Below are 27,365 nucleotides of genomic sequence, written 5' to 3' on the forward strand. Positions count from 1 at the left end.
CCATCATTACTCATAACACATTGATTGCTTTCCGTGCATTTAATTGGCCTTTGAGTACTTTGAAACGAGTGATGTGAAACATACGTGTCATAGAGTCACACACGTGCAGCAAAATAACAGAACAAAATAACTGGATGCCATATCGAGTGTGATGTCAAAGCGGTGGTGCTGGGTGTTTTGCATTTTGGAACATTTGTTCCAACATAATTTAATCACATGTTGGACGATTCGTTCACCAGCCTCGTCGAGCAACAACAACATCCTATTGTGGGCCCTTTAAAAAATTAGAATTTAAAAAGCCTTTTGGATTAAAGGTGAACATCTTCAAAAAAAAATGAGAAAAGCCCAGTTGCCATGATTTAACATTTAAAGATTACTGGATACTAAGAATCTCCACAGACATGAGTGGGATTATTTATATGTTATTTTATTTGTTTGTCTGTATGTGCTCCGCAGTTGGCTGGCAACCATTTCAAGTTGTACCCCGCTTTTCAGCCCGAGTCTGCTGAGATAGGCTCCTGTTCACATGGGACTAAATTGTATAGACAAATTGTATAGTACAATACCTTTGGTTACAGTATTACCATTGACATCTTCAAAATGGACTCGTGCTTTAGAGAAACACGATGAACCACGTCGGATGAGTAGGGAGGTTGCTCCAGCAGACTGTTGTTTTTTTGCCAGGAACTGTCAGATGCTCAGGGTATTGTGAGTAGGTGCATTGTCACAGTGATGCAGCCATGAGTTGTCCTGCACAAATCTCTCCTCCACTCGTACACTGAACGAAACAAACGTCACAAGATGTCCCGGTTGATCGTCTGGTGCACAATGAAGGTAAAAAACTCCAAGTGTGGGTTTAAAATGTAAGTGACACCAATTCAGGAACATTTTTGCCACACTTTATTTTGTAACAGGCAAAACAATTAAATGTTCTTCCACTAGATGGCATTTAACCTATGTATCTGCTTTTTGTGCCACTTGTTTGGTGGTGTGCTGAGATTTGGTTTCTAACATAAAATATGTGCGTTGACCTAATAAAGATTTGGAAACAGTGCTGTTCCATGCCGGTCCCATACACAAAAAAGATGTTGGGTGAATTCAAAATTTCAAGGCAACAAACTATTTAACTATTTAACAAATTTAACTCAATGTTTTAAGATTTGCTGTGTGAAAATTGGCTTTCCAGCTTTTCACAACAAAGAAGCGTTTACAGAATGGTTGTCGCTTTTAGTGAACCCAAATTTAAAGATATAAGTACAAACTGCTTGCTTGCTTTGTTGCGCTAATTAACACTGTTGTCATAAACGTCAGTAATTCATATTTGAAAGTTTTTCCAACTTAAATGATTGTTTCAGGCCAAAAAAATGCAAGTTGTGCTTTCTACAGTGTAGTTGATCTAAATGCACATTACAAAGTAGTTGCCTGCTGTTAAACAATTCTAGAGATCCGAACACATACAGTTTGTGATTTCTCAGTCTGTGTCCAAATTCACAGGTTGCGTCCTCCGAAGGCTGTATTTTCGTCCGCTTGATGTCACTTCCGGTGCGACTCAACTGCACGCTGTCCAAATTCTAGAAAGGCAATTCAGAGGCTGGGTCCTTCGACGCCTTCAAAGCCGCATAAGACCGCATAAACCGCGGCAAGCTACCTCGAGTGATATGCGAAATAATCACTTAACTAAATATGTGGATTAAAACGGCATGTTTAAGTGGCTTCAATTGTTTTTTAAGTGCAGTACAGTTTGTTCGGCACAGTTTAGTTGTATTTAACTTTTAACAATACAATTAGCATTTCTTTACAATGGTTTGTTTCAAACATCTTTTCAGGTATGATCTATTTAACTTGTATGCATGCTACAGTACATTTTGAATGATTATTTAAGTACAGTTTTTATTTTCCTATATTTAAGTACAGTCTTAATGTTTCACCGGTGCATAATGTCACAGTGACTAAGTAACATTAAAATATGCTTGTTAGGAATAAAACATCTAACTCATGTTTGATGAACACTTGGGCCTACTATGCCATTGTATTTTACTGTTGGTCATTAGCTATTGTGGTACATGGAGAGCCAAGTGTTTTTTGAGGTGGTATTTGGTGTAAAACATTTGAGAACCACTGCATTACGTGGACACTTTTTTGTTTTTCAAGATAAATTGAAAAAGACTGTCTTTATCCAGATTCACCCAAATGTGGTTATTCTACTCCAGCCCACGTTTTGAAAGCAAATTGTCCCAATTTTATATAATCATCATTTGACATTCAGACACTTTAGAGGCAACCTCTCTCCACCATTAAAATGACAACTGACATTTTTGTGCAGTTATCTTTATTGAAAAATTAAACACACTTTCTGTATAAATAGCATTGTATAACCCTCCTTGTCCAAATGTGCTGGGAGCAGGCAAACAACATCAGGACTGACAGATGAGAAAGAAAAGCAAAATGGACCAAAAAAAAAAAAAAAATAGGCAGATGTAGATCCCAAGGTGGAAGCTCAACAAGAACCAAAGCTAACTGGCTATAGGCACACTCAGTGAAACAGATAAGCACGATCACTGATTTAACAAGGAAGTTGGGAGTGAAGGAGCCTTTGTTGGGGGTGCGTGTTGCTTGAGTCGATGCCACGGAGCACAGGCCAGACCGTCGTGGCATCTGATTAATGAGACTGTCTGAAGCTGCCATTACTTCCTCCACCATCTCTCCCTCCCCGCAGGCCTTTTAATAGCAAGTCAGTGAGGTTCCGCTGCTATTGACACATTTATAAAAGATGGGCTCATTCAGGAGTTATATTACACAGGTCTCTAACCACTGATTGGTTATTACTTAAACAGAAACATAAGAATGTAATGGCTGTTTTTTTTTGTGTACAGCATTTCAAACCATTTTGCACACTTGCCTTTCGAAAAGTTGGATTTGGATTTGTCTACACCTGCACGCCTAAATCCAGTTTATTTGAATAGACCCTTAGTGTTCTCAGAATGCTTACCCTGAACAAGGTTTCTTAGTCACACACACACGGTTTCCCAACTCGAACATGTTGTGTTATCACTTAGATTGTTCTTCCAGCAAATTAAAAATGATAACCGCCACACTGCAGTATAGAAATGAACAGAACGACTCACTAATACTATAAGCAACAAAGGCAGGGAAGTTGAAGTTGCCTAGGGTCGTATTATGACATAATGGCACATGTAAACGCGATGAAACTGGAATCAGTACAGAGCAGTGCGACTACAGGCCAGTGAGGTTCAGGATGGGGAAGGTTAAGAACGCACAAGTTCCAAGTGGCCTTATTGTCTTGCTTGAGAAATTTCCTACCGACTGCCACTGTCGTTTACAACAGTGAACTCAGCTAGCGAGATCAAAGTCAACATTTTAGTGTTGAGTGGAACCTCTAGGGTTGAACACAATTCATTATGGAACACTGGTTGACCTCCAACTGGCTAGGCTAACTACTGTTCAAATTAAACCATAACTAGAACATAAAAACAGTAAAGTACTCAGTTTAATGACAAATGAGAAAGGCGTACCGCTAATGTATATCATCTGGTCATAGATGTATTTAAAAAAAGCTAACCATTGTAAAACTGACAAAATGATGGTGATGCTGGACAAAAGTAAGCTACTCCACAGGGGCGTAGCCAGAAAAGTTTCAGTGCGGTGGCCATAAGCGTGTGCTTATTTAACCAAGAAGCCATTGTTTATCATACCATCCACAGTCAGGATTGCTTGAAATAAAATATGCAGAACTTTGATCAATACAAGTAAAAGTATAACTCAACATATTGTTGACCTTAATTTACTAGATAATGCCATTTTCTTTGCCGTTGGATTGCTTTTGTGTATAAAGTATGATCTCATAGTCTACTTCTATCTCATGCATGCACTGATTCACTAGTTAACAGCCAATCAGAGTCATCAATTGCCAGGCGGTCGACACCATTTTGCATATTGCGATCGATGTCTCATTCATTCTAATCTTATTCAACAGGCACATTGACACAAAAGTCTCTTAATTCTTTATCATGTTAAACATTGCTTTTTACTTTATTAGGTTTGTTGCTGCTTGTATTATGAATGTGTTGGGAAAGAAAAAGAGAAATTGGTATGATAAACTGACTTCTCAGCCATGTTATTTGCTTGCTATGGTGTGAAAGTGATAATTTTGATTGACATTGACTGTATGAATCAAACACTCTCTACTAAATACATTTTATTTTAGTTTGTATTGAGATAAATTGTGGATCTATTCTTTAAATGTGCAGTTACTATCAATTAACTGTGGCAAAGTATCAAGGTACTGCATTCATGTGAAAGTGGAAAAGTCCTAGGTATCAAAATCTTCCCCTAGATGTGAGGGTGGCCAGGGAGTGAGCAGGGGTGGCCACCACATAGCGCCGCCCCTGCCACTCCAAGTCATATTTTTTCAAATGTGAATCTGCTTGAGTGTCTTCTTTTCTCACATTCTCTTAACACCAATCTCTTAAAGCAGACTGATTGTATTTGCTATCAAGAGGCTCGGATGTAATGATGTCCTCTGCCCTTTATATGGCGGCATAATGTGGAATATGCAAATGCTCAACACAGACCACAAAAGCCTTCATTTATGTGTCAGTGTTTGATTGCATATTCAATTGTTTAGCAGCCGCTCGTGTTTCTAGAACACGCTGTCAGAAACAACCACTGCATTTGATGTGTTTCAAGTGCTGCAGTGACTATAGTACATTCATTTCAAGACATCACTTCTAATTAAGTGATGAAAAGGTGTATAGGAGATTTGACAATTAATTGGCTGCGGCACTCAAACACATGAGCAATGCAAGAGACTGCAAAGCAAATGAAATCCTAGCCAGTGTAAATTGTGAGCCTAAATCTTTTGGGGATTTTCCCAGAATCTATAGTTGCAAAGATTTGATAAAATCAAGGTCCATTACTGTTTTCTTTTTTTTTTTTAAATTTGAGTTTGTTTTCGTTTTGTCTAAAAAAACACAAGGAAGTCATTTTATGGCAAGAAGTATTAGAATTGATGATTAATTTATGAGGAAGACAATATGTTCTCATCTCAAATGTGATTTTTGGCTGTTAAAATACGAAATATACATTTTGGGCAAATATATTATTGCTATTTAATTGAATGTACAGTGGAACCTTTAAAAGTGAACACTCAGTTGGTAAAGTTCCGAATTTTACCAAAGTTTGGTGTAAAAATTAATTCTGCATAAAGCGTTGGAGGTTGATCCACTGTTGTGCATTCTGACAGGCATCAGTACCTCAGTGGACCTCAGCGTCAAAGGAGCAACTGTGCCAACTGTTTTCTTTTTATCTTCAGCTTTTCAACACACACATGGACACCGCACACACCCAAAAGAAGGACCAGCATTAACAATGAGCAAGTCAGAAGTGTGAAAGAACAAAATATACAAGTTGCCGTAGATGATGTAAACACACTCAAATTCAAAGCAGAACACCATACATGTTGCTACATGTTGCGTTTTTGTTGTTTATATTGTTAACAGAGCTTCAATTCAGTTTTTTGATTAAAGGGGGAAAATAACCCAAACCCATTTTGGCATTAATGGCTCAGCTTCAGAAAACAGGTCAGCCGTGCTTGGTCGTTACCTGAGCCCTGAGCAGTTGTGATGTCATTTTCAGTCGACAGAAGTGACAAAATGGCCGCCCCCAGAGATAGCTAAAACGGGTTGGATTTTGCTGCTTAATTCATATTCCACAAACTCAATATTAATCAGAATGCTGTGATTCAGCTAGTGGGTCTGCATAGAACATATTCTTGAAAAAAATATGTTTGGGTTGACTAGCCTTTAAGTGTAGGAGCAGACTACTTTGCAAACTAAGTAAATAAGTTCATTTCATTCAGTCATTTTGACTCTTGACAGTGTTTACCTTCTTTTGTAGAATAGAGAGACCCATGCAGCTCATCAATGTGACTGCACCTTCACCTTACACTTTTGCTATTCATCATTAAGACTGAGCATTTCATTGTTTTTACATTTTGCTATTAGAAATAGTCATCTTATTTTGTCACAAAGTGTTGTTAAAAATATTAAATGTAGCCTTGGTTGTTTCACTAATAAGTTCACTTACACAGCCAGAAACCTAAGGGATATTTTACTAATTTTGTCATTTTCAGCAGTAAAAAGTTAATTTCATCTATAATGAATGTGATAACTTTATCATATTTCATGTACAATTAATATATAAAAAAAAAAATGTCCACTTGCTGTCGACTGAGAATGACGTAACGTGCTCAGGTAACAACCAATCGCGGTTCGTGCGAAGTTCACTAACTGCGCCGTGATTGGTCGTCTTCTCCACTTTTACAGATTGGCTTTTAAATGATGACGTCTTTGATGTTACGAACGGAGTGCAACTAACTAGTCTGCAGCATTTTTAGAATACGTCGTCACATAGCACGAAAATGCACGCTCTGTTACCACCGTACTTCCACTTTGTCTGCTTGATTGTTTTCCATTACATTATTTATTCTATTGTTTGCGTTAGGTGTGAACAGTGCAACCTCAAATTCTGTTGGTGGAACATTATATAGCCTGCTTAAATTAAGGTTTTATGATGACAATAGTTCAAAAAATTAGTTCTTTTTCCACAATTGTATTAACCAAATCCAAACTAATCGTGTTGGACTTCAAAGGTTCCATTGTCGCATGACATAAGTACAGATGTGGTTTCACCAAATGTACTTCTACAAGAATAGCAGTTACATCTTGTTTACTCTTTACAGATGATGTACTCTTTTTGTTCCAATTCTCCTATTTTCACGCAATCTCTCTTAAGGCTATCTGATCTCCTATATCCTAATTGCTTTTCCTAATAAACGAACGGTGTCCAACAGTGAGAAGTATAGCTTAGCTCTTTGGCAGTGTTGTCCTCTTCTGACAACACCTCCCGAGTTGATGCGCTGGGCTTGGCTTCATCATGTTCCCTGGGGAGTTTAATTAGGCTGGGAAATTACCAACTAAAATGGTCTAAGGAGCATCGGAAAGAACACTGAGTGGTCTAAGTGAAACACTTTGAAATGTTATCCCCCACTGAGTGCATGTCCACATTCAGGTGTTCTTATGTATGTTCATTATACGCTGTCTTGTTATGTGTTTATGCTGTCAGGCGTGATCAGGATCAATGCCGTGCAACCTTTGAACTGCGCTGAAACAGACAATATGTTATTAATATGGAACCACGACAAAGTGGTTAGCACTTTCGCCTCCAACAAGGGGGTTCTGGTTTCAAACCTGCTGGCTGCCTTTGTGGAGTTTGCATATTCTCCCTGTGCTTGTGGGGGTGCTTTTCAGCCCCCTTCCACAATGATCATTCATTTGATACATAAATTAAGAAAATGGACAACATTTATCTGACAGATGTGAGCTGCTCCGATTCATATATATTTATATTTTTTAAATATATGTGTATATGTTGATGTAACTCTCCATGGGTTTATATTTCATATAGAGATTTTATAGTTTGTACACTATAGAATATATACATCTATATTTATTCATCTGTACATATATAAATTCAAACTAGGAAAGCAGAGTGGGACCATTCTTTTCAGGTGCAGTAGCCAAAAAGTAATGAAATAGAGTGACTGCGCTAACTTGGATGACTGCAAGGCGTTCCAGTAGATTTCAAACGGAGGCCAATCCATTTATTTCAATATCAAGAGAGCAAAATCTAGGCTATGTAGGCTCTGCTATTAATTATCTACTGTAGTGCATAGGGTGTCACTGCGGAGAGGTAACATGTTGAAAAGAATCGAGAAGGAGTCCATGGTAGAAATTAGGTTGTGTAACGAATGAGGTGGACTTTCCTCTTAGTCCACCGCTAAAGAGTTGTGCCATTTAAAAATGAAAATGTCCTCCGCCCCTTTTGTCCTTGAATCCCCGCTCGTCTCTCTCCTCTCCCACTCAGCTATAGTGCTACATTGAACTCAGTCACCAGAAAGTCCACATAGTCCCTCTCTTTGGTCTTGAAGGCCTCGGCGATGAGGCGCGCGGCGTCCTTGTGCTCACGCCCCCTCAGGGAAACCCCATTGACCTCCAGGATCACCTGACCCACCTTCAGCTGACCACAGTTGTGAGCTGAACCGCCCCGCTTGGAGAAAGAGACAGACAAACACAAGGTTATTAATTAAAAAAAAAAAAAATTGAAAAATGATCACTTTAGAGCATTTACACACTTGACAATTTCTCACTGGTAATTACTGAATTTTGAGCGAGTGGCGCAATCAGGAAATCAAGGCTGTCAAAAGAAAGGTGATACAAACAAATAAAGATTACAAGAATTGCATCTCATGTTACACAATATGGGCGGGAGGTAAAGGCTTGCCATCCATTTGCAAATGACAGCCTACTTTGAAGGAATAGTGGTATTGGATATTTGTAAAGCTCAACTACAAGCTTGTAAACACGAATAATAACAACACGTATGCCTGCCATGGTGCATATTTTCCCAGAACAGTACATTTATGTCAAGGCTGTGTGTGTTTTAGTGCATCTTGTCAGTTTATTTTTAAAGCAAAAAAAAATGCATTATTGAACAGATAAATGAAAACTACAGTTATACAAAAATTGGATTCATATTTCCAAAATTGAATGTGAAGTAAAAACTAAAGGAAAAAAAAAAATGAACGAGGAAGTTATCCCAAATATTTTCTTTTCAAGAACATGTTCTATGCTGGCCCACAAGTTGAAACAAGGTGTCGGGTTGCGTAGAACCCGATGACAGGCTCGCACTGGTCCCCAACTCCCGGCAAAACCTTTTCCAAACTTGAGACACGAACTGGGGGCCCCTGTCGGAGACCAAATCCTTGGGGATTCCGTGGAGTCGAAAAACATGTTTGACCATCAGCTGGGCTGTTTCCAAAGCAGAAGGATGCTTAGTTAAAGCCACGAAGACCGCCATCTTGGAGAACCTGTCGACCACGATAAGTATGATCGTCTTCCCTCTCTATGGTGGTAGACCAGTGACAAAGTCCAAAGCCACGTGCGACTAAGGACGGGCTGGGATCGGCAATGGCTGCAGCAGGCCCGCTGGAGGTTGGTGGGAAGACTTGCCACAGGCGCAAGCCGAACAGGCCCCCACAAACTCTGTGACATTGTTCCTGATTTCCGACCACCATAAACGTTGACCAATCAACGAGTGGGTCCTTGTTGATGCCGGGCTGGAAGGCAAGCCTCGACGCATGTCCCCAATGCAGAACTTCAGATAGAAGGGAAGAAGGCACAAATAATCTCCCCACGGGGCAGCCCGTCGGAATGTGAGTGTCTCTCTGCGCCTCGAGTACCTTCTCGACGTCCCACCGTAGGCCCCCCACTATGCAACGGTCAGGTAAAAATTGGCTCAGGGAGGTTCGGGTCCTCGGTGGAATCAAGGATTCTGGACAGGGCGTCAGGCTTCTGATTCTTGGATCCTGGCCGGTAAATCAGGACGAAGTTGTACCGGGTAAACATCAGAGCCCATCGTGCTTGGCGTGAATTGAATCGTTTGGCTGAACAAATGTATGACAAGTTCTTATGGTCTGTGTATACAATGAATTGTACTTTTGCACCTTCCAACCAATGTCTCCACTCTTGGAGGGCGAGCACTATGGCTGATAATTCGCGGTTTCCCACGTCCTAGTTGGATTCAGCAGAGTTTAATCTTCTGGAAAAGAACAGTGTTTTGAAGGCAGTTTTCCATTCGCCCCCTCGCGTATTCTCACTAAGTGATACGCGTTTCGCAAGTCGAGTTTTGTGAAAACAGTAGCCGATTGTAGTGGAGCAAATGCAGAGTCCAAAAGAGGAAGTGGGTATTTGTTCTTTACTGTGATCTCATTTAATCCTCAATGATCGATACAAGGTCGTAAGGCCTTGTCTTTCTTATCAATAAAGAAAAAACCCTCCCCTGCCGGGGAAGTTGATGGATGAATCAACCCGGCCCCTAAGGAATTCGAAATGTATTCACGTAATGCTTCTTGTTCCGGTTGTGATACTTGGTACAGCCGAGAGCTGGGAAGAGGAGCATTAGGGATCAGGTCAATAGCACAATCATATGGTCGGTGCGGAGGCAAGGATTGAGCACGATCCTTACTAAAAATTTTACTTAAATCTCGATATTCCTCAGGAACTTGGTCTAGATTAATGACTTCAGTCGGACGCGGTTCCGACTGAACTCGCCCCCGTGTCGCAGACTGCAAATAGTGGGCATGACAAAATATCAGAGCTGGGCACTTGACCCTTTTTTGCCCGTCCGGCCGCGACCCTCCACCCTTGACCTGGGTAATCTCCCGGCCATATTCATAAACATTGTCGGCCCCCGCCCCCTAAAAAAACAACAACAAAAAAGGGCATGAATCCCCACGGGAGAGATGCTAACGGAAGAGGTTGATTTAAAGACAATTAGCTGGCTAACTTACTATTCAAACCCGCTGTGGACACGCTTTAAATGCGCCACTTACCCACGTACTTACCCAGCTGCGTGTACTTACTTCCATTGCGAGCCCTGGAGTTGGTTTTGTCGTATTGTATAATTATTTGGGTCCAACAGACAACAAGTCTGCAAGCATTCAACAAGTTACTTATTTTCCACACTTCCCGGCCTCCAAAATAAAAGCATGCCAGCAAACCACTACACAGCAGTTTTGCTACGGCATATTTCCGGAAGATAGGAAAGTGCATGATGTGCCATACTTGAGTGCTGCACGCAGCTTGAATATACTCCCGGACACAAGTTGTTTTGAAAGAAACCTAAAAAGAAGCCTTTCACTGAGTAGGCTGAGATTTAATTTGCCCGCCTCGCGAGCACGTCACACGCAGGAGGGCCGATTAGTGGGCCGGACTAAAACCACTTCCGGCCATGCTTAGTCCAGCCATTGTTTTAAATTTGTCACCCCCCACCCCTCCGCCCTAAAAATGGGCATCCAGTCGGGCCGGAGGATCCGACCAGCTCTGCAAAATCTGCTTCAATTATCAACGGCGGGCTTGTCCCAGGCAATATCAGGGTTACGCGTTTTAAGCAAGGGCAATCCGAACACTACCGGGGCCGCCTTGGACGGCATGATAAGGAAACGTTGATGTTCCACATGGTTACCGGACCATCTCAACGTTAACGGACCCGTAACTTGTTCAGGTCTGTTAACTCCTAAAGTGCCCACCATGCACGGGTCCACAAAACAATCGTCTGCACCAGAGTCAATAAGCGTGGTGATTCTCAGTTCCTTCCCATAGCCCGACACCTCCCCTGCCACCTCGTGTCTGTTCAAATTCCACAGGGAGGAGTCTACTGTGGAGTCCATTTGTGTTGACTTGTACTCACATGGTCCGATGTGGTCACCACCCACGGTGGTGGTGTCCGATTTACGACTCCCCAGCAGGGTCGCAGCTCGTCCCGGGCGGTTGGGTCTAGATGGGCAGGCTGCAACTCTATGTCCTTGAAGATCACAGTAGAGACATGCCCCCGACTGGAATCGCCGGCGCCTCTCCTCGGGGTGTAGCCGTCCTCCACCAAGCTGCATTGGCTCCTCAGTCCAGGTCGCTAAACCCAGGGGTGGCTGGTGGTCTGGTCTGGTTGGCACTGGAGCAGGATGGGTCGACTGCCCCTAGCTGGTTCGGCCGGTGAACGCCGTCAACCGGTAGTGCACCATATGGCGTTCTCGTCGACATTCCCTCGTGCGATTATCCAGCCGGATAGTCAAAGCGATGAGGTCCTCCAGGCTAGTGGTCTCATCGTGGACTGCTAGTTCAGTCTTTATGGAAGAGTTCAGTCCACGACGGAATATACCGCGTAACGCACAGTCATCATAGCAGCTTTCGGCTGCCAAAATACGAAAAGTTATTGAATAATCGGCCACTGACTGGCCTCCTTGTGAAAAGTCCAATAATTGTCCCCCTGCTTCCTTACCACAAACCGGATGGTGGAAAACCTGGCGAAATTCCGCAATGAATTGAACATACGATGACCGAAGCTCCGGTCTTGCATTGCTTACTGCCATCGCTCAGGCGGCAGCTCGGCCAGTCAAGAGACTCATAACAAATGCTCCTTTGGAACTGTCATGCCCATAGACGGTGGGTTGCTGGTAGAAAATTAAGGAACATTGATGAATAAATTGACCTCAACTACCTGGTTCACGCCCGTAGCGTGACGGATTAGGTTCACGGGTTGCGGTTGGAGCCGGGTGCCCGCTTTCCACTGTGGTCCGCGGTGGCCCTGGCTGTGCTCCACGAGAGGCTAGCTGCTCCATCCGCGAACCCATGTCCGCCAATTATTGCATCAACATGGATAATGCGCCACGGAGTTCCATAAGAGAAGAATGCTGTTGGCCCACTAGTCTCCCTTGGCTGGCCAGAGCTTTCATAATTTTCTCGCCGTCTGCGGGATCCATGGTGAGAGTATTCTGTCGGGTTGCATAGAACCCGGAAAAGGAGTGGATCCCACAAACACAGACCAGCGAGAAGATTTGAACAAGATTTATTTACCATACAATACAAAAACAATTTACTACCGTCAAAAGTACAAAATAAAGCGCAGGCGGATTGCCTGGAAAGAACACGGGAAAAAACAAAAACGCTTGCAAAAGTCAAGGAGAAACAACAAACGCAAAATCACCTGCCACAGAGGGATCAGGGAAAATCCAAATTCATCCAAACTCCGAACCAGATAACAAAACACAAATACCAAAATACTCGGGGAAAAAACATGCGATCAAAACTACAAGATAAACCAGGCAGATTGGAAAAACAGACACGAGGTTCGATGGAGGCAAGCAAAGTAATACTCTCACACCTAGCCCTCGACACCGCAGTCCTTTTAAAGCCCCTGATTGCAAATGCTGCATAAGTGCGGCGCCGAAGGACACGCCCCCACAGCTAATCAGCTAAAACACAGAGCAGATTATGACAACAACACAGAACAGACCATGACACAAGGCATTCTGATAAATATTGCATTTGTGGAATAAGAGTTAATCCACCAGTTTTTAGCCATCTCTGTGGGAGGGCATTTTGTCACTTCTGTCGACTGAAAACGACATCACAGTTGCTAAGGGGTCAGGTAACGACCAATAACGACTGACCTGTTTTCTGAAGCTGAGCCGTGATTGGTCGTTACCTGGAGCCCTGAGCATTTGTGATGCTATTTCAGTCGACAGAAAGTAGCAAAACGGCTGCTCCCTGAGATGGCTAAAAACGAGTAGATTTTGCTGCTTAACTCATATTCCACAAATGCAACATTCATCAGAATGCCATGTTTAGACTATTGGAGTCACATAGAACATATTACTGGAAATAATTTTTTTGAGTGACTTTCACTTTAACTAAAGTCTCAAAAAGTATTTAATCCTACACTTTCTCCTGAAATAAACAAAAGGAAATAGTTAATATAAGGCTATAGAGTATGTGGTCCCATTTTATTAAACACTGTATATGAAAAGCAACATCTTACAAAATAACTTGTGGGACTTTTAATATTAGAAATATCCACAGTCACAATATAAAAGAGAAGAAACACTGACTGCTTAACAAACTAGTGCAATGCACCCCAAACTTGATCATCATATTGACTCTGCTCTGCAGCATAATGTGACAAAAGGAACGTTCATTCAGTGTACTTGCTAAATAAACAGTTTCTATTCAAAAAGGCGAGTAAAAGTCTTTTGTAACACAAACTTTATAGTGAATACTGGTCGAAGAAAGGACACAAAATAAAATATAACATTCAAAGCGTGTGCAACATCAAGGACGTGTTGTCCCTCAAAATTCTGCTTGCACATATTTAGTAGTGAGTTGAAGTAAAGTTGCCGAGAAAGTCGGGATTTATGAGCCAGCACAACTTGAACTAAAGCGCTGTCATCCAACTTGGTGCATTTCCCGAGATGCACACCTTATTAACGTTCAAATGGATACGTCAGAAGTTTTTGTTGAGTTCTTTTCCTATGGTGACGAACAGCCCATTTGGGGACTTCCAACTGCAAACGGTGATGGAACACGTACTGTAATCCAATTTAAATGGCAAGGTTAAATGAAGGTTTACACTGAATCAGTATGTGACTCTATTTGTTTGAGCTTTTATCTTTTAGATTGAATTTCCTTGATATTATCTAACATCATTATCCAGCTATGCCATGTTACTAACAAGTGACCAGTTGAGGGTGTATAGTCTGCCTTTTGCCCGAAGTAAGCTGAGAAAGGCTCCAGTTTCTGCAATCCTCAAGAGCAGTATAGAAAATGGAAAGATGGATCGTATCCAGGTAAATAGAAGCTGAATGGGCAGATGGTTTACGATAGGATACTGTATACAGCTTTATACCTTGTGCAATGTGCATTGACACCGGGACGGTGATTTTTACATCATGAAAGCAAAGTCATCTGCAGAAGCTGATGTTTTCTCCTGCATTGATCACAGATTACCCCACAGTGGGTGGGTTGATTCACAAAAGGGTACTGGTGAAAAAGTACTTTTGGCATCACTGAGGCCTCAGTGCCAGTCCGCAGACATGTCCTATCATTCTTACGTGTCGTACGGTAACTCAATGGAGTGAATGACGTTTCAATTTGATACACACATCCACACGCATGCACGCACACACCGACATGGAAGCACATATGGATGGTTCTCAGAAAGTATGTGTAAAATCCAGGAGTGTGACGAGAGCTCCAAAATAAACTTGCTTTAAATCAATCCTTCCTGCAGCGTGCTCTGAATAAATAAAACTAGTTCACACAGCCCTTTGCTTGAGAGAGATTGTTGAATGTTGTGGTCAATGCCGTTGTGTCATAAAAGCACACAAAAGCACATAAAACACCAAGCAATGTGCACTCAAGTAAAAAAAAAGGAACAAAAAAAAGTTTAAATTGACTATTTTTAAACTTGAACAGCTTCACTACCTTCATACAAAGAAAAACTGGAACAAATGACCAATTGTAAGCAGAAAATTAATTCAACAATAGCCATCATGTTACAGAGTGTTACATTGGAGGCAAGGGAAACACCAACAAATGATCAGCGTTCTCTTCGCAAAATATGTAATGACTGCAGCTGAAATGTGCGCCTTTCATATCCTGCTGACTCACACCCAAGAGTACACTAAAGAAATAGTGCATGCAACTAGCGTGAAATAATTTATTGAACTATTGTATTGAACGTGCGTTAGCAATAAAACTGGATCCCCTGCTTGACACATATAGCTTACTCGGTCGTCGCAGAATAAAAAAAAATAAATAAAAAAAATGTTTAATGTTAACAGCATATTTTGCAGCGAAGCCATTGAAGTTCCGATTCAACTTACTTAAAGCGGAAGTCAACCCAAACATATTTTTTTCAAGAATATGTTCTATGCAGGCCCACTACTTGAAACACGGCATTCTGATTAATTTTGCGTTTGTGGAATATAAATTAAGCAGCAAAATTCACGCGTTTTTAGCCATCTCTGGGGGCGGCCATTTTGTCTTCTGTTGAATGAAAGTGACATCACAACTGCTCACAACGACCAATCACGGCTGACCTGTTTTCTGAATCTGAGCCGTGATTGCAGTTGTGATGTCATTTTCAGTCGACAGAAGACAAAATGGCCGCCCCAGAGATGGCTAAAAACGAGTGGATTAACACTTATTCCACAAACGAACATTTATCAGAATGCTGTGTTTCAACTAGTGGGCTTGCATAGAACATAGAAAAATATATGCTTGGGTTGACTTCCACTTTAAGTCATTCCAGTGGAAGTATATAGTACATTACAGTAGCAGATCATCGGTGGCACCTTGTGAACAGAGAAGGAAGCGCACCATTTTTTTTTTTTTCTGGTGACGTATTATCACATTATGGACAGCATGGGACTCGATTAAATTGTATTGTGTCGCATTGACATTCTGACAATTTATTGGTACCAACTGTTTTTGAAGATGATGGATTTCAAGGGTATAAAAGGCTCTTAATTACATGGGTGTGTTGGTCTCCATCGCTATATTTCACCATTCAAAATGCATTAACACACAAACAACAGCACAAATCTCCGTCAAGTTGTTTATTTTACATCTTTGCAGTATGTCCGGAATATTGTAAGTAGTGAAATCTGGTGATTAATTGTAAAGGGAAGGAAATATTGACTCTTGAAGTGGGTCAGCGTTTCAACATCCGGTTGGACCATACTTTCTGAGAACCATCCATACACAAAAACACAGTGCATGCACTTATTGCTCCAACTGTTAATACGTCCACATTTTTGAAACGAGGGAAATAATAGATTTCAAATGTCAATCTCCTTATGCACCTCTGGGCATGTATCCAGAACAGTTTCTCTGCTGACCTAATTTACTTCTGTTGGTAGACTGAATTGAATTTGCAGTAGATAATCAGTCAAATGTCTACGTCGTATTTCTTTAAGATAAATACACAACATTAAACTGAAATATTTAGGCAAAGCACACTTTGTATGTTTTATACATTATTGTATACGCATTGGCAGAGGTCGGCATTCCGTCAGACTGTTAGTCCGTCACTGGCGGATGTCCGTTTTTCTGACGTTTTTTGGGGACCGACTGACGGGGCAACAGATTTCTGACGGACTAACTGACAGACTTAACTGACGGACTGACAATTATGATTCAGTTCGTCACAAAAAATGACGCACCGACGATTATAATTCAGTTTGTCATGAAAAATTTCAGGCTGACAAAAGTGAACTAAAACGATGAAGTCAATTAACAAAAGTGTGATGTTATTCTTAGAAAAAAACACGCACACACACTCGCGCAAACACACACACACACGGACCTGCCACTCAAATGTCATCTTCACAAAGTCACTTGATGGATGTTGATAGCCGCTGACGGATGACGAAACACGGACCAGCAAACTGTAGTAAAATACACACCTCTGCGCATTGGTCATACATTGTACTGCTTCTGCATGAAAAAAAGTTGTAATCTCAAGAATAAAGACATATTTTTTGGGGGTGACAAAAAGCCAGTCTTATGTGAATACAGTTGTATTTTTTTTCCCACAATAAATTCACAATATCACTTTAAAGTCAAAGTTTAACAAGGGAACAAAGTCGTATTTTAACAAGTTAACGTAAGAAGTACAAATTTATTCTAGTAATACTATGGCTTTTATTGCGGAAAAGACACCTTTATCCTCTAAAAAAAATTGTTAGAAAAACAAAATAGCACTTTATTCCTGTAATAATACATCTTGACTAAGGCAGGGAGGAGTAATTAGTTTTGTATGTTTGATTTATTTGCACATTGGTCACCTTATGTTGTTCTGGTGCATTTTTTTTCTCTCTAAATAATACAACATAATAATTTATCACAAATTCATTTGTAGTTCCAAGATACAGCTCACAGAACCCTGGGTGTCACTCGACCCCAGTTTTAGAACCACTGATCTAAACGATTCATGAAGTCACTGCAGGCCCAATGTCCCAGTTTGCCCCGAGGGCTTGAATGCAGCATATATTTGTCCATCTTTTCTCAGTTGAGAGCGTGAAGGCAGTGTCACTGGGATTTATTACTGTCAGGTTTGGCACGGCCAAGTCACACAAATTTGCATTTTGATTATACGTTAAAGCATGCTGTGCCAAACTGTGGATAGACCAACTCTAAAGTAGGGCAAAAGCAGACTAAAGCCAACTTCAAGTGGCAGCAACCTTTGAACGCTTGACACATCACATTCCCTTGAATACATAAGTGTCAGACTCATATTTGTGGGAAAAGAAATATGACAGACATTTTGAAAGTTCTGGCTTCTCAGTGTTGTTTTATAGGTCTGCCATTATGGAATATTTGTAGAATCGATTATTCTACGTCTTATTCCATCGATGAATCAACTAATATGATAACATTTTATTTTGCATTAAAGTGTATTCCAAAAGCATTTTTTCCTGATTACTGTTTGTTTACCCAATTAATATTGCTTGGTATTTTTTTAGTGATTAACTAAACAATGATTTAGCAATAGAATTCAGACGCTAAGCAGAGAAAATAAAATTATCTTACCACAATTACACAAAAAAAATACATTAAAATATTTTAAAAATATCGAAAAGTAAAGAAATAAAGGTAGGTTTCTAAAATTACTAAAAGAAAAAAAATGATTAACATTTTTTAAAAGACCTTAATGAAAAGTAAAGTTTTTTAACCTTGATTTAAAAGCATTTACACTCAGGTTTGACTTCTTTTTGCAGCGTATTCCATTTGCGTGCAGTGTAAGAGTTAAATACAGATTCACCATGTTTACTTTGAAGTTTAGGTTATACTAACTGAGCCAAGATCTCAGAGCCCTACTGGGTTTATAATTTTAAAATCAATTCCATAGTTGAGTGGGAGCCAGTGCAAAGCCTTTAGGACTAGAGTAATATGTTCTGATCTCTTTGTTCTGGTCAAAACCTGAGCTGCAGCGTTCTGAGTGAGCTGTTTGATGCTCTTTTAAGGGAGTCAAGTCAGAAGACCATGACAATAATCAATCTCCTGGTCTGTTGATAAAAGGCTGTATTAGTGATTGATTTTATAAGATTGCTGAACGTAAGGTCAGCACCTCTCGGCACTCTACGATTTGAAACTTGATCTCTGGTTTCTATAGCCAGTGACTCCAGGAGTTCTCTGACAGCAATCATCTTTTCTTCATTTGCAAAAACAATTACCTCAGATTTTTTTTTTTTTTTTGGAGGGGGTGAGTGAAAGATTAGTTGGTCGTTTAAAATTAGAGGCGGATCGGCCGATAGACTGGTATTATTTTTCCCCCCCGGAAAAAAAGGCGAATAACGGATGCTCGATTTTTTGTAAAATGCCCAGCTCCGTGTGCCCGAAGACAGTAAAACTAGCATAACACCTTCCCTGTGTCAGTGTTCAAACTTATACAATTTAGTACAGTACTTTAATAGCTGTTTCTGTGCTGTGATGAGGTTGGAAAACTGAATGAAATTGATCAAAAAGTATTTGAGTTCAAGAATTTGCTGAGCTGATTTAGATTTTTATAGTCTCCAGCTCACCTAAAAAAAGATTGTGCAAAGCAGTAAGTACAAATTGCAAACAAAAACCAAGGATTTTTTTTTTTTGTCTTGCGTTAACATATTATAGCTAGCAAGCAGGCTAACATACTGGAAGTAACAATACTGTATTAGTCGTTGCGTCAGGTTAGCTCTTATTCGTCATGGATTTGCTTAATTATCAACGTGTAACAGTTTTTATCCAACCTTTTTTTTTCCACTTGCAGGCTGGTTTGCTCTACACATTTTCAGCATACTGTATGTCTGTCTGTCTGTCTGTTTCATAACATGACTGTTCATGATGCTTTCAAGGGCTTTCATGTTACAATGTTCAGAATGGATTGGATTTTTTTAATGGCTAAAATGTGCTTGCACCCCACACCTGTCAACTACTGCCCTGCAGGTATGAGACTGATAATGGATAATCTCAAACTTGCAATTTCACAATCATGCTTCTATTACCAAGGTGACCACACATTATGTTATCAGATGATTTAGTACTGTGTTTTGTACCCTTCTACAGGCTATTTAACCCAATGAGCTATTCACCAAGCGTTCATGATTTTTTTTTAGGGCTGACATTATTTTTTAAGAGTGGAATCATTTGCGCATATGACTATTATAAATCCGTTTTGGTTTACAAATCTAAAACGCAACACATCACAGCAAAAGCTTGATGACACAAGATAGCAATTTTTCTTTTCTTTTCTTTCTTTCCTTATTTTTTTTTAAACAAAACTAAAACAAAGACTAAATACGTATTTATGAAGTTTTCCTAAAATGCTTGGCATTGAAATGTATGAACAGAGAAATAACCAGCCGCTCCATTGTCTGAGCCATTGTCTGAACTGCTGCTGATTGGTTGTCAAGTTGAACACGGCATTTCTCTATTGCAATTACGATTACGTAATTAATTACGTAATTAAGTCAATTACGAGAGAAATGGCACAAATTGCTCAAGTGCTGCTCTTTTAAGACAAACCAATTTAAATGTTATATTTGTTCACCACAGTTTTCACAGTTTCCCTACTGACAGCTGCCATGACAGTTACGTTCCTCTCTCCAGGTTTGGATTGCAAGTACAAGCAACCATTTTCTCGGGCTGTAAATGTAACACACGTCACATCTATGCGGAAATAATTTAATAGGACATCACACGTTTTAATTATTGTCATGGCTGGTTAGAGCACTTGGGTCAATGGCGCTATAAGGTGCCTCTGGCGTCCTTATCAGAATCACTCAATCATCATAAACATGTAGCACAATAATTAAACTCTGAGGTCTTCTTATACAGGAAGTGGCTAAGCACACACCAGTACAACAAAAGTCTAAAATGAGTTTCCTTCATATTATTATATTATCCCATAAGAACCCAGACCCATTTTTCCATAAAGGAAAATTATGTGGAATATACTACAGGCCAAGTGGATCACATAAAACACATTTCTGATGTTTTTTTCAGAATAACACTTTTTCATACAAAAGATCTGTGTTGTTACATATATTCCACATTGGACGTTAGTGGTAAAAAAATGTTCTTTATTCGGCAATAAGTAAACATGACAGTTTTTAGTGCTTAGTAACATGAAAAGTGCCTATTATTTGCATTTCAACAACATATATTGTAGCTGTGACTTTAATGACAAGGTTTAAAATAGAATTCTTCAGTTTAGTTTTGTGTCACAAAATTGCCAACTGTATCAAAAATAAATAATGCTGCATATTTGGTTGCATTTGTAACAAGCTACCATGGGTACAGAGAACTGAACAACAGACCCAAAAACAAAAGTTGTGCAAAAAAAACAAAACCATTTTTTTTAGCCTACACTAGATGGTAAGACTTGAAACAGTTTCGTTCCTCAGTGAAGCAAAGATGCACATCACATTTCTCACAGAGAGTGGTAGTTGCGTTGACTTTGAAGTGTTTGCAGCGGCCGCGTTTGTCACATTTCACAGGCCAATGTGCAACTTGGTCGGAGCGAACATCATCTGGAACTCCAAGACGAACCCCTTTGGTCGGTGGTGGTGGTGGTGAAGATGTGGGATTGAGTGATGGTCGGCCTCTTCGTGCCTGCAAAAGAATGAGGCTAATGGCAACCTCTGCCTGGAAGCTCTTTTGTCGCAGTCCATTTTTGACACCAAGTAGTTTACAGTCACGGCGGTAGATCAACCATGCATTAACCAGACCTAACATGATGGTGTGCCAGAACAAGTAGAGGTACCACCTCCGTGACCTCACGTGATACTTGCACCTTGCAATGCATACATCAAGGAGATCCACTCCTCCCATGAATGTGTTATATTACTTCACAATGTGTGGCCTCCTGACCTCCGAAAATGTCTTGTCTGCTTTGCTCCAGCGTCGAGCATTATCTTGAGGCTCAACTGCACAATAGGATGAGATCGGGGTAACCGATTTGTTGTCATACCACTTGACCAGACAATGGCCAGCCTTTATTTTTTTCCACCCTGGCGTCAACAGATCCTCTGCCTCTCTTGGCAAGAATTTGATCATCTTCAAGCTGACACCCAGCTAAGTGATTGCCACGCAGAGTTCCCACAAAGTAGATCTTTCGTTGAATAAGGTTGAGTACCGGTGGTACTGAAGAAAAAAGATTGTCGGCAAAGACTTTGTAGTTGTGGTCTGATGGGAGAGTTTCACAAAGCTTGACGACAACATCACCTCCCATGCCCAGTAAAACCTTTTTCCCAGTGCCACCTTCATACACTACAAAATCACAGAGGATTCCCGAAGAACAACAGCGACTCAAAATCCTCAGTCCCCAAGGGTCGGGCTTGCCCTTCACATACTGTCTTGTTGGACTGTGTGTCCCTCTGAAGGACACCATTTGCTCATCAATAGAGTTGCGCTCTTCAGGGGTGATATCCAGACATTGTTTGCGAAACATATCCAACCATCTTCCAACACTTATCTTCTGCTTTCCTGTTTGATACGTTGGTGTTGTCAGTGAAATGTAGATATCAGCAGGTTTAGAAAACGATTACGTGACATGATGTCAGCCACCATGGGGCACCTTGTGTCATTTTCCCAGTATGTACGATTTCCTGTCAGTTGGCAAAGTCCCATTCTCAGGTAAAGACCAATCATTATTTCCGGCTCTTTTACAGTGGTGATTACATTGTTGTGGTTTTCCGATTTTTGTACACTGTACAAATTTGTTTGGTCTTTGAGCAACTCAAGCATCTCTGCCGTTATGAACTTTCTGAAGTACTCCAGAGGACTAAGAAGATTGTCTGGAGGTGTGACGTGTGGTCCTTTGAATGTGCACTCAGGGATTTCAAAAGGTTTCTTCCTCCAAGAAAATGTTTTTTTCCCTTGGATAGTTCCTTCTTCTGTTCCTTTTTTGTGACCATGGACATATTCTTGTTTTTTTTCCTTGGATGGATATATTTTTATTTTGCTCTCTTGAACTCACATTTGGTTGTGGTTCATCATCAGAAGTACTTGATTCACTACTGTCTGAATCACCACACTCACTTGACTCATCACTTTCCCTATCTTGGCTATTGGGATTATAAAGAGGGTCATCTGGGTCTTCATCTGAGTTATCGTCACAACCCTCAAAGTCACTGTCATCTCCCAGGATGATCTTGATCGCATTTTGAAGGGAGTATTGCGTGTTCTTTTGCATTCTAAAAATGTATTAAAAAATAAGAAAGTACAGAATACACAATAATGAGATATTTCTTTTATTATTACTATATTTCTATTTCTATTTCATAGGATAGTAAAACTGTGTTAGCATTACGTTAAAGTTCCAAAAAGTGTTTTACTTTCACATTATTTTGTGTTTCTATTTGTTCAGTACACTTTTAATAGACAAGCAGAACATACTTCAATTGAATATAGCAGATACCGCTAAATAAATTGGGTGGATTGTCACATTTTTTGTTATTGTGACAAACATGTCACATCGAGCTTTTCATTCGTATTTTAAGGCTGTAAACCCAAGGTGACATGTATGTCACAGCGATATTTCGATCCCTGGTTTGATATTAGTTTCTTCAATAACTATGGTGAGACCAGGTTGAGGGCACTATAGGACATGTTACCAAAATATTGGAACTGTCAAATGAGTTTGAAATTACCTGTAGTATCACATCACGTTCTTTGTATTTTTTAGTAACACTTCCTGTCAGAGTCACATGACTATCACATGGTCTTTATTCCAGGATGTTGCGTATATGTCGCTTAGGGTTTTAATGGGTTAAAGTCAGGCATAAAGTTTTAAAACAAAGAAACTGGGGAGTTCAAAGTGTTTGTTACACTGGTGTCACCGCGGGCTCTATACTAATAAGGTAATATGTGTGTCTAATAAGTGGTTGAATGATCCTCCTTCACTATCAATAACCATATTGAACATTTTGCATGTGGAAAATTTAAATTACTTTATAATAAAGTATGGGAGCTCGACCAATATGCATTTTTATCAGTATAACATCTACTCAGTAAAATGAATATGAAGTTCAATAGAAAATCTCAGCTTTTATTTGGGGGGATGGAATAGTGAAGTCTCAAAGGCACCTTATGCTGATATTGACTCATTGACATAGAAATGTTTGGAGGGAAAGCATGGATTATGCACCAACATTCTAAAATCCGAACGAGTCCGGTCATGTATTTTGAATGTCTGACAAGACTATACACTAACAATTTCATCCAGTCTCGTCTCGTCCATAAAACTCATATGTCACGTCATATTTTGGTCGTCAAGGAGCACGTTTAGCTCGTCATCGTCTCGTTATCGTTAGGAAAACAAAGAGGGGTTAACGTAATAATTTCGTCATTGTTGACGAAAACAACACTGATGAACACCAAACAACAACCTTTGGTGCTCATTTGGGAACCACGACAAAAATGTTACATGCAGCCCTGATTATGAACTTAGAGAGAGTCTTAGGCCATGTTCCCACTGCAGCTCACTTCCGATTTTTTTGCCTATATGCTGATATTTTCATGCAGAGTGAACAGTACAAGTCAGATTTTTTTCAAATCCGATCTGGGTCTCTTTTGTATGTGGATATAAATCCCCGGACGGACGGCCATTTTGTGGACGGTCTGACGGAGGATGAGAACTCTTTTAAAAAGAACGGATTAAGCAAGGACGGAGGTAGGTTTTCATCCATCCCACAATCGCACGAATGTGTCAATGTGCCCTGTTCTTAACCTCGAAAAAACTTTGTAATTTGATGACCCCTTGTAGAGTGGTTAACATATTTTTAAAATTGCATGGCCATTACAAACATTTATTTGATAAAAAATAATCCATCCATTTTCTATAGCCTTTTTCCTCTTTCGAGTTGCGTGTTAGCTGGAGCCTATCGCAGATGACTTTGAAAGAGAGGCAGAGTACAACCTGGACTGGTTGCTAGGCAATCAAAGGGCACATACTGTATAAACAACCACTGCTCACACTCCCGTTCCCACCTATAGACAGTATGGAAATGGAGTCCAAATTTATGCTTTGGGAGTGTGGGAGAAAACCCATGCAAACATGAGGATAGTATGCCAGCTTCAAGCAGATTCCAACCCAGACGTGTGAACCATTACTACACCATGGTGCATATTCAACAATAATGTTCAGAATAATTTTCATTATTTCAAAAAATCTGTACAAATTGCAAGTTCACCAGAGCCCTGAAACAAATTGTGTTGTGCCTGTAACTCATTCACTGCCATTGACAAATTGACTTGTCTTTTTACAGTCCAGCCATTCAATCCCAGGAATTTATTTATATTTCTTATAAAAAAAAAATTTAAACGTTAGGGTAAAAGAGGGTCTGAAAATGTCTGGCAGTGAATGAGTTAAAAGGGGAATCATGAGAGGTCTGCTACTTAGCAGATTGCAGTATGCAACATCACCTCTAGGTGCCGGTAAATCCCAAACAATGTGCATAATAATCACCCGGTCTAGATAAGAAGTGTAAACCTTGTGCAAGCCATATCTAACAACATAGCTGTCAATAAACCCCATTGTTTGACTTCATAATGATCTATTTCACTTGTGCCTGTCAAATCTTGCTCTTTGCTTGACCTTGAGAGTAAGATAGCTTCCACAGAGAGACATTTTTATCATCACAATACGGTTTTTATGGCTTTTATTTTGAGTCTGCGCTTGCAACAATTACTCGATGCCGCTAGAGCAGTCGGTCATCGTGATGTGAAGTCAGCGGTGATAACGGCTGCTTCAGGACTGGTGATTTAGAAAGATTACGGCTGGCATTCAGTGGCCGGGGAGAAACAGAATGCACAAGCCAACGGTGTGCTATATCAACTTGACTATGTTATACAATTGGGACAGAATAATATAGTGTAGTGGCTGGGATTTGAGGCCATCATCTGTCCCTCGAATGGAACCGATGCCCCTCGGACAGCCAGAAACAAAATTAATGTTTCTCTTCTTCTGCTGTTGCCTTCGCCAACGCCGGTTTATCATGCTGATGCTCGGCTCTGACTGGGGGAAACAATGAAGTTGTGTGCCTTGCTCAAGGGCCTAATAACATGAACTTACCTTTCCCCAGGTGAGAGTTTTCAAAGCTCACTTTCCCACCTTGAAGACGTCCAAAGTCTCCCTACTTTGCAGCAAAGTGTGACCTCAAGGCTGCCGTGTTATTAATGGCTTCCAATAAGAATGAAACACTGCACTTTTATTGTTCAGGGATGTAACATCAACAAGCTTGGCTGGGAAGTTGGTTCTTAAATGAAAATAGAACACTCTTTCCAAGTCAATTTACGTTGTTTAAGGCTGTAAATGAGCATATCGGAGCAAATGGACCAATGGCTCGATAAATCAGCACCCTGTACATTTTTGTTTTAATGTTACTCTTACACTGGATAAATAAATCTTGGAGCTGGAAAAATAAATCCTAGGCATAAATGTTGCAAATAAACATTTCCAAGTCGAACGCAATTACAAAGCAAAAAGAAGCAGAAATAGACCAATGACATCAAATTTGTCAAAAAAGTAAGCATGGCACAATAGTGGATGTATGCCACAGCATGCATAAACAAAAATGCAACCGCCGGCTATACCAGACCTCTGTTTCCTCATGGGCTCAAATCCTACTCCTTTTATTACCGCCACTCATCCTCCTCCTTTCAAATGTACAGTTCTGTCTTTTCTGTACATTCCCAGATTTTGAAAGTGCTGATTTCCAATCCTTTCATCCATCCTGTTGCAATCAGTATCCTTTTTTTATTCAATCACCACCTCACTAGGAAGAAGGCTGAGAGACGGCATTTAAAGCGTTGTGGACTACTGCCTGAGGCTGCTTTGATCTTTAAACTGTAACTCTGTGTCAGAAAAGGTTTAGTACTATCGCCATGAGGAAATGACCATGGACTTTGATGAGTATTCCTCTGGTAATTTCCATCCAAGCATAATGCTTAGCCTTACAGATTACTGTAATGTCGTTGATTTTTGACTCCTCCCCGTGAGCCGTTGCCACAAGCCACTTGTATGATGTACTTGATGATAGTGTGGTACTGGCCCGAGTGTTGTTGCGGAGCTATTTACAAAAACATACAAATCTAGTTAAATTTATTGGTTTTCAATGATTTCATTCATTCATTCATTTTATACCACTTAACCTGTTTACGGTTGCAGGTGAGTAGGAGCCTTTCCCAGCTGCCTTTTAGAAATGGCTGGATAAACTTTACACTAGTCATCAGTCAATTGCAGAGCACATACAAACAACAATTCACACTCATTTATCCATTTAGGAGTAAGATGCTGTTGGAACTATGCATCTATTGCATCTATTTTCTACACTGCCTGTCCTCATTAATTAAAGGAGGAAGTCAACCCAAACATATTTTTTTTCCAGAATAGGTTCTATGCAGGGGCGGCACGGTGGTCGACTGGTTAGCACGTCCGCCTCACAGTTCAGAGGTCGTGGGTTCGGTCCCGGCCCCGGCCTCCCTGTGTGGAGTTTGCATGTTCTCCCCGTGCCTGCGTGGGTTTTCTCCGGGTACTCTGGTTTCCTCCCACATTACAAAAACATGCATGGTAAGTTGATTGGACTCTCTAAATTGCCCATAGGTGTGATTGTGAGTGCGGATGTTTGTCTCTGTGTGCCCTGTGATTGGCTGGCAACCAATTCGGGTGTCCCCCGCCTATTGCCCGAAGACAGCTGGGATAGGCTCCAGCATGCCCCGCGACCCTTGTGAGGATAAGCAGTATCGATAATGGATGGATGGATGCATGTTCTATGCAGCCCCACTAACATTCTGATTAATATTGCGTTTGTAGAATGTGAGCAATCCACCTGTTTTTGGCTAGCTCGGGGGGCGGCCATTTTGTCACTTCTGTCGACAGAAGATGACATCGAAGTTGCTCAGGGGTCGGAT

The 27,365-nt window shown here is 40.5% G+C and overlaps 1 protein-coding gene across 3 annotated transcripts in view; it reads right to left on the bottom strand.

Moving 5' to 3' along the window:
* Positions 1-7,655: 7,655 nt before the first annotated feature.
* whrna (whirlin a) overlaps positions 7,656-27,365 on the bottom strand; it is a 153,319-nt gene continuing 133,609 nt past the window's right edge. For all 3 annotated transcript variants that reach the window (XM_086053739.1, XM_086053738.1, XM_086053740.1), the window contains one exon: positions 7,656-8,127. In XM_086053739.1, the coding sequence (XP_085909865.1) occupies positions 7,945-8,127 (183 nt within the window). In that variant the 3' untranslated portion in view covers positions 7,656-7,944. The remainder of the gene's footprint in view (positions 8,128-27,365) is intronic.

The sequence above is a fragment of the Filicampus tigris genome, chromosome 15 (genome assembly GCF_054856515.1).
Source record: "Filicampus tigris isolate MCC_2025a chromosome 15, RoL_Ftig_1.0, whole genome shotgun sequence".
NCBI lineage: Eukaryota > Metazoa > Chordata > Actinopteri > Syngnathiformes > Syngnathidae > Filicampus > Filicampus tigris.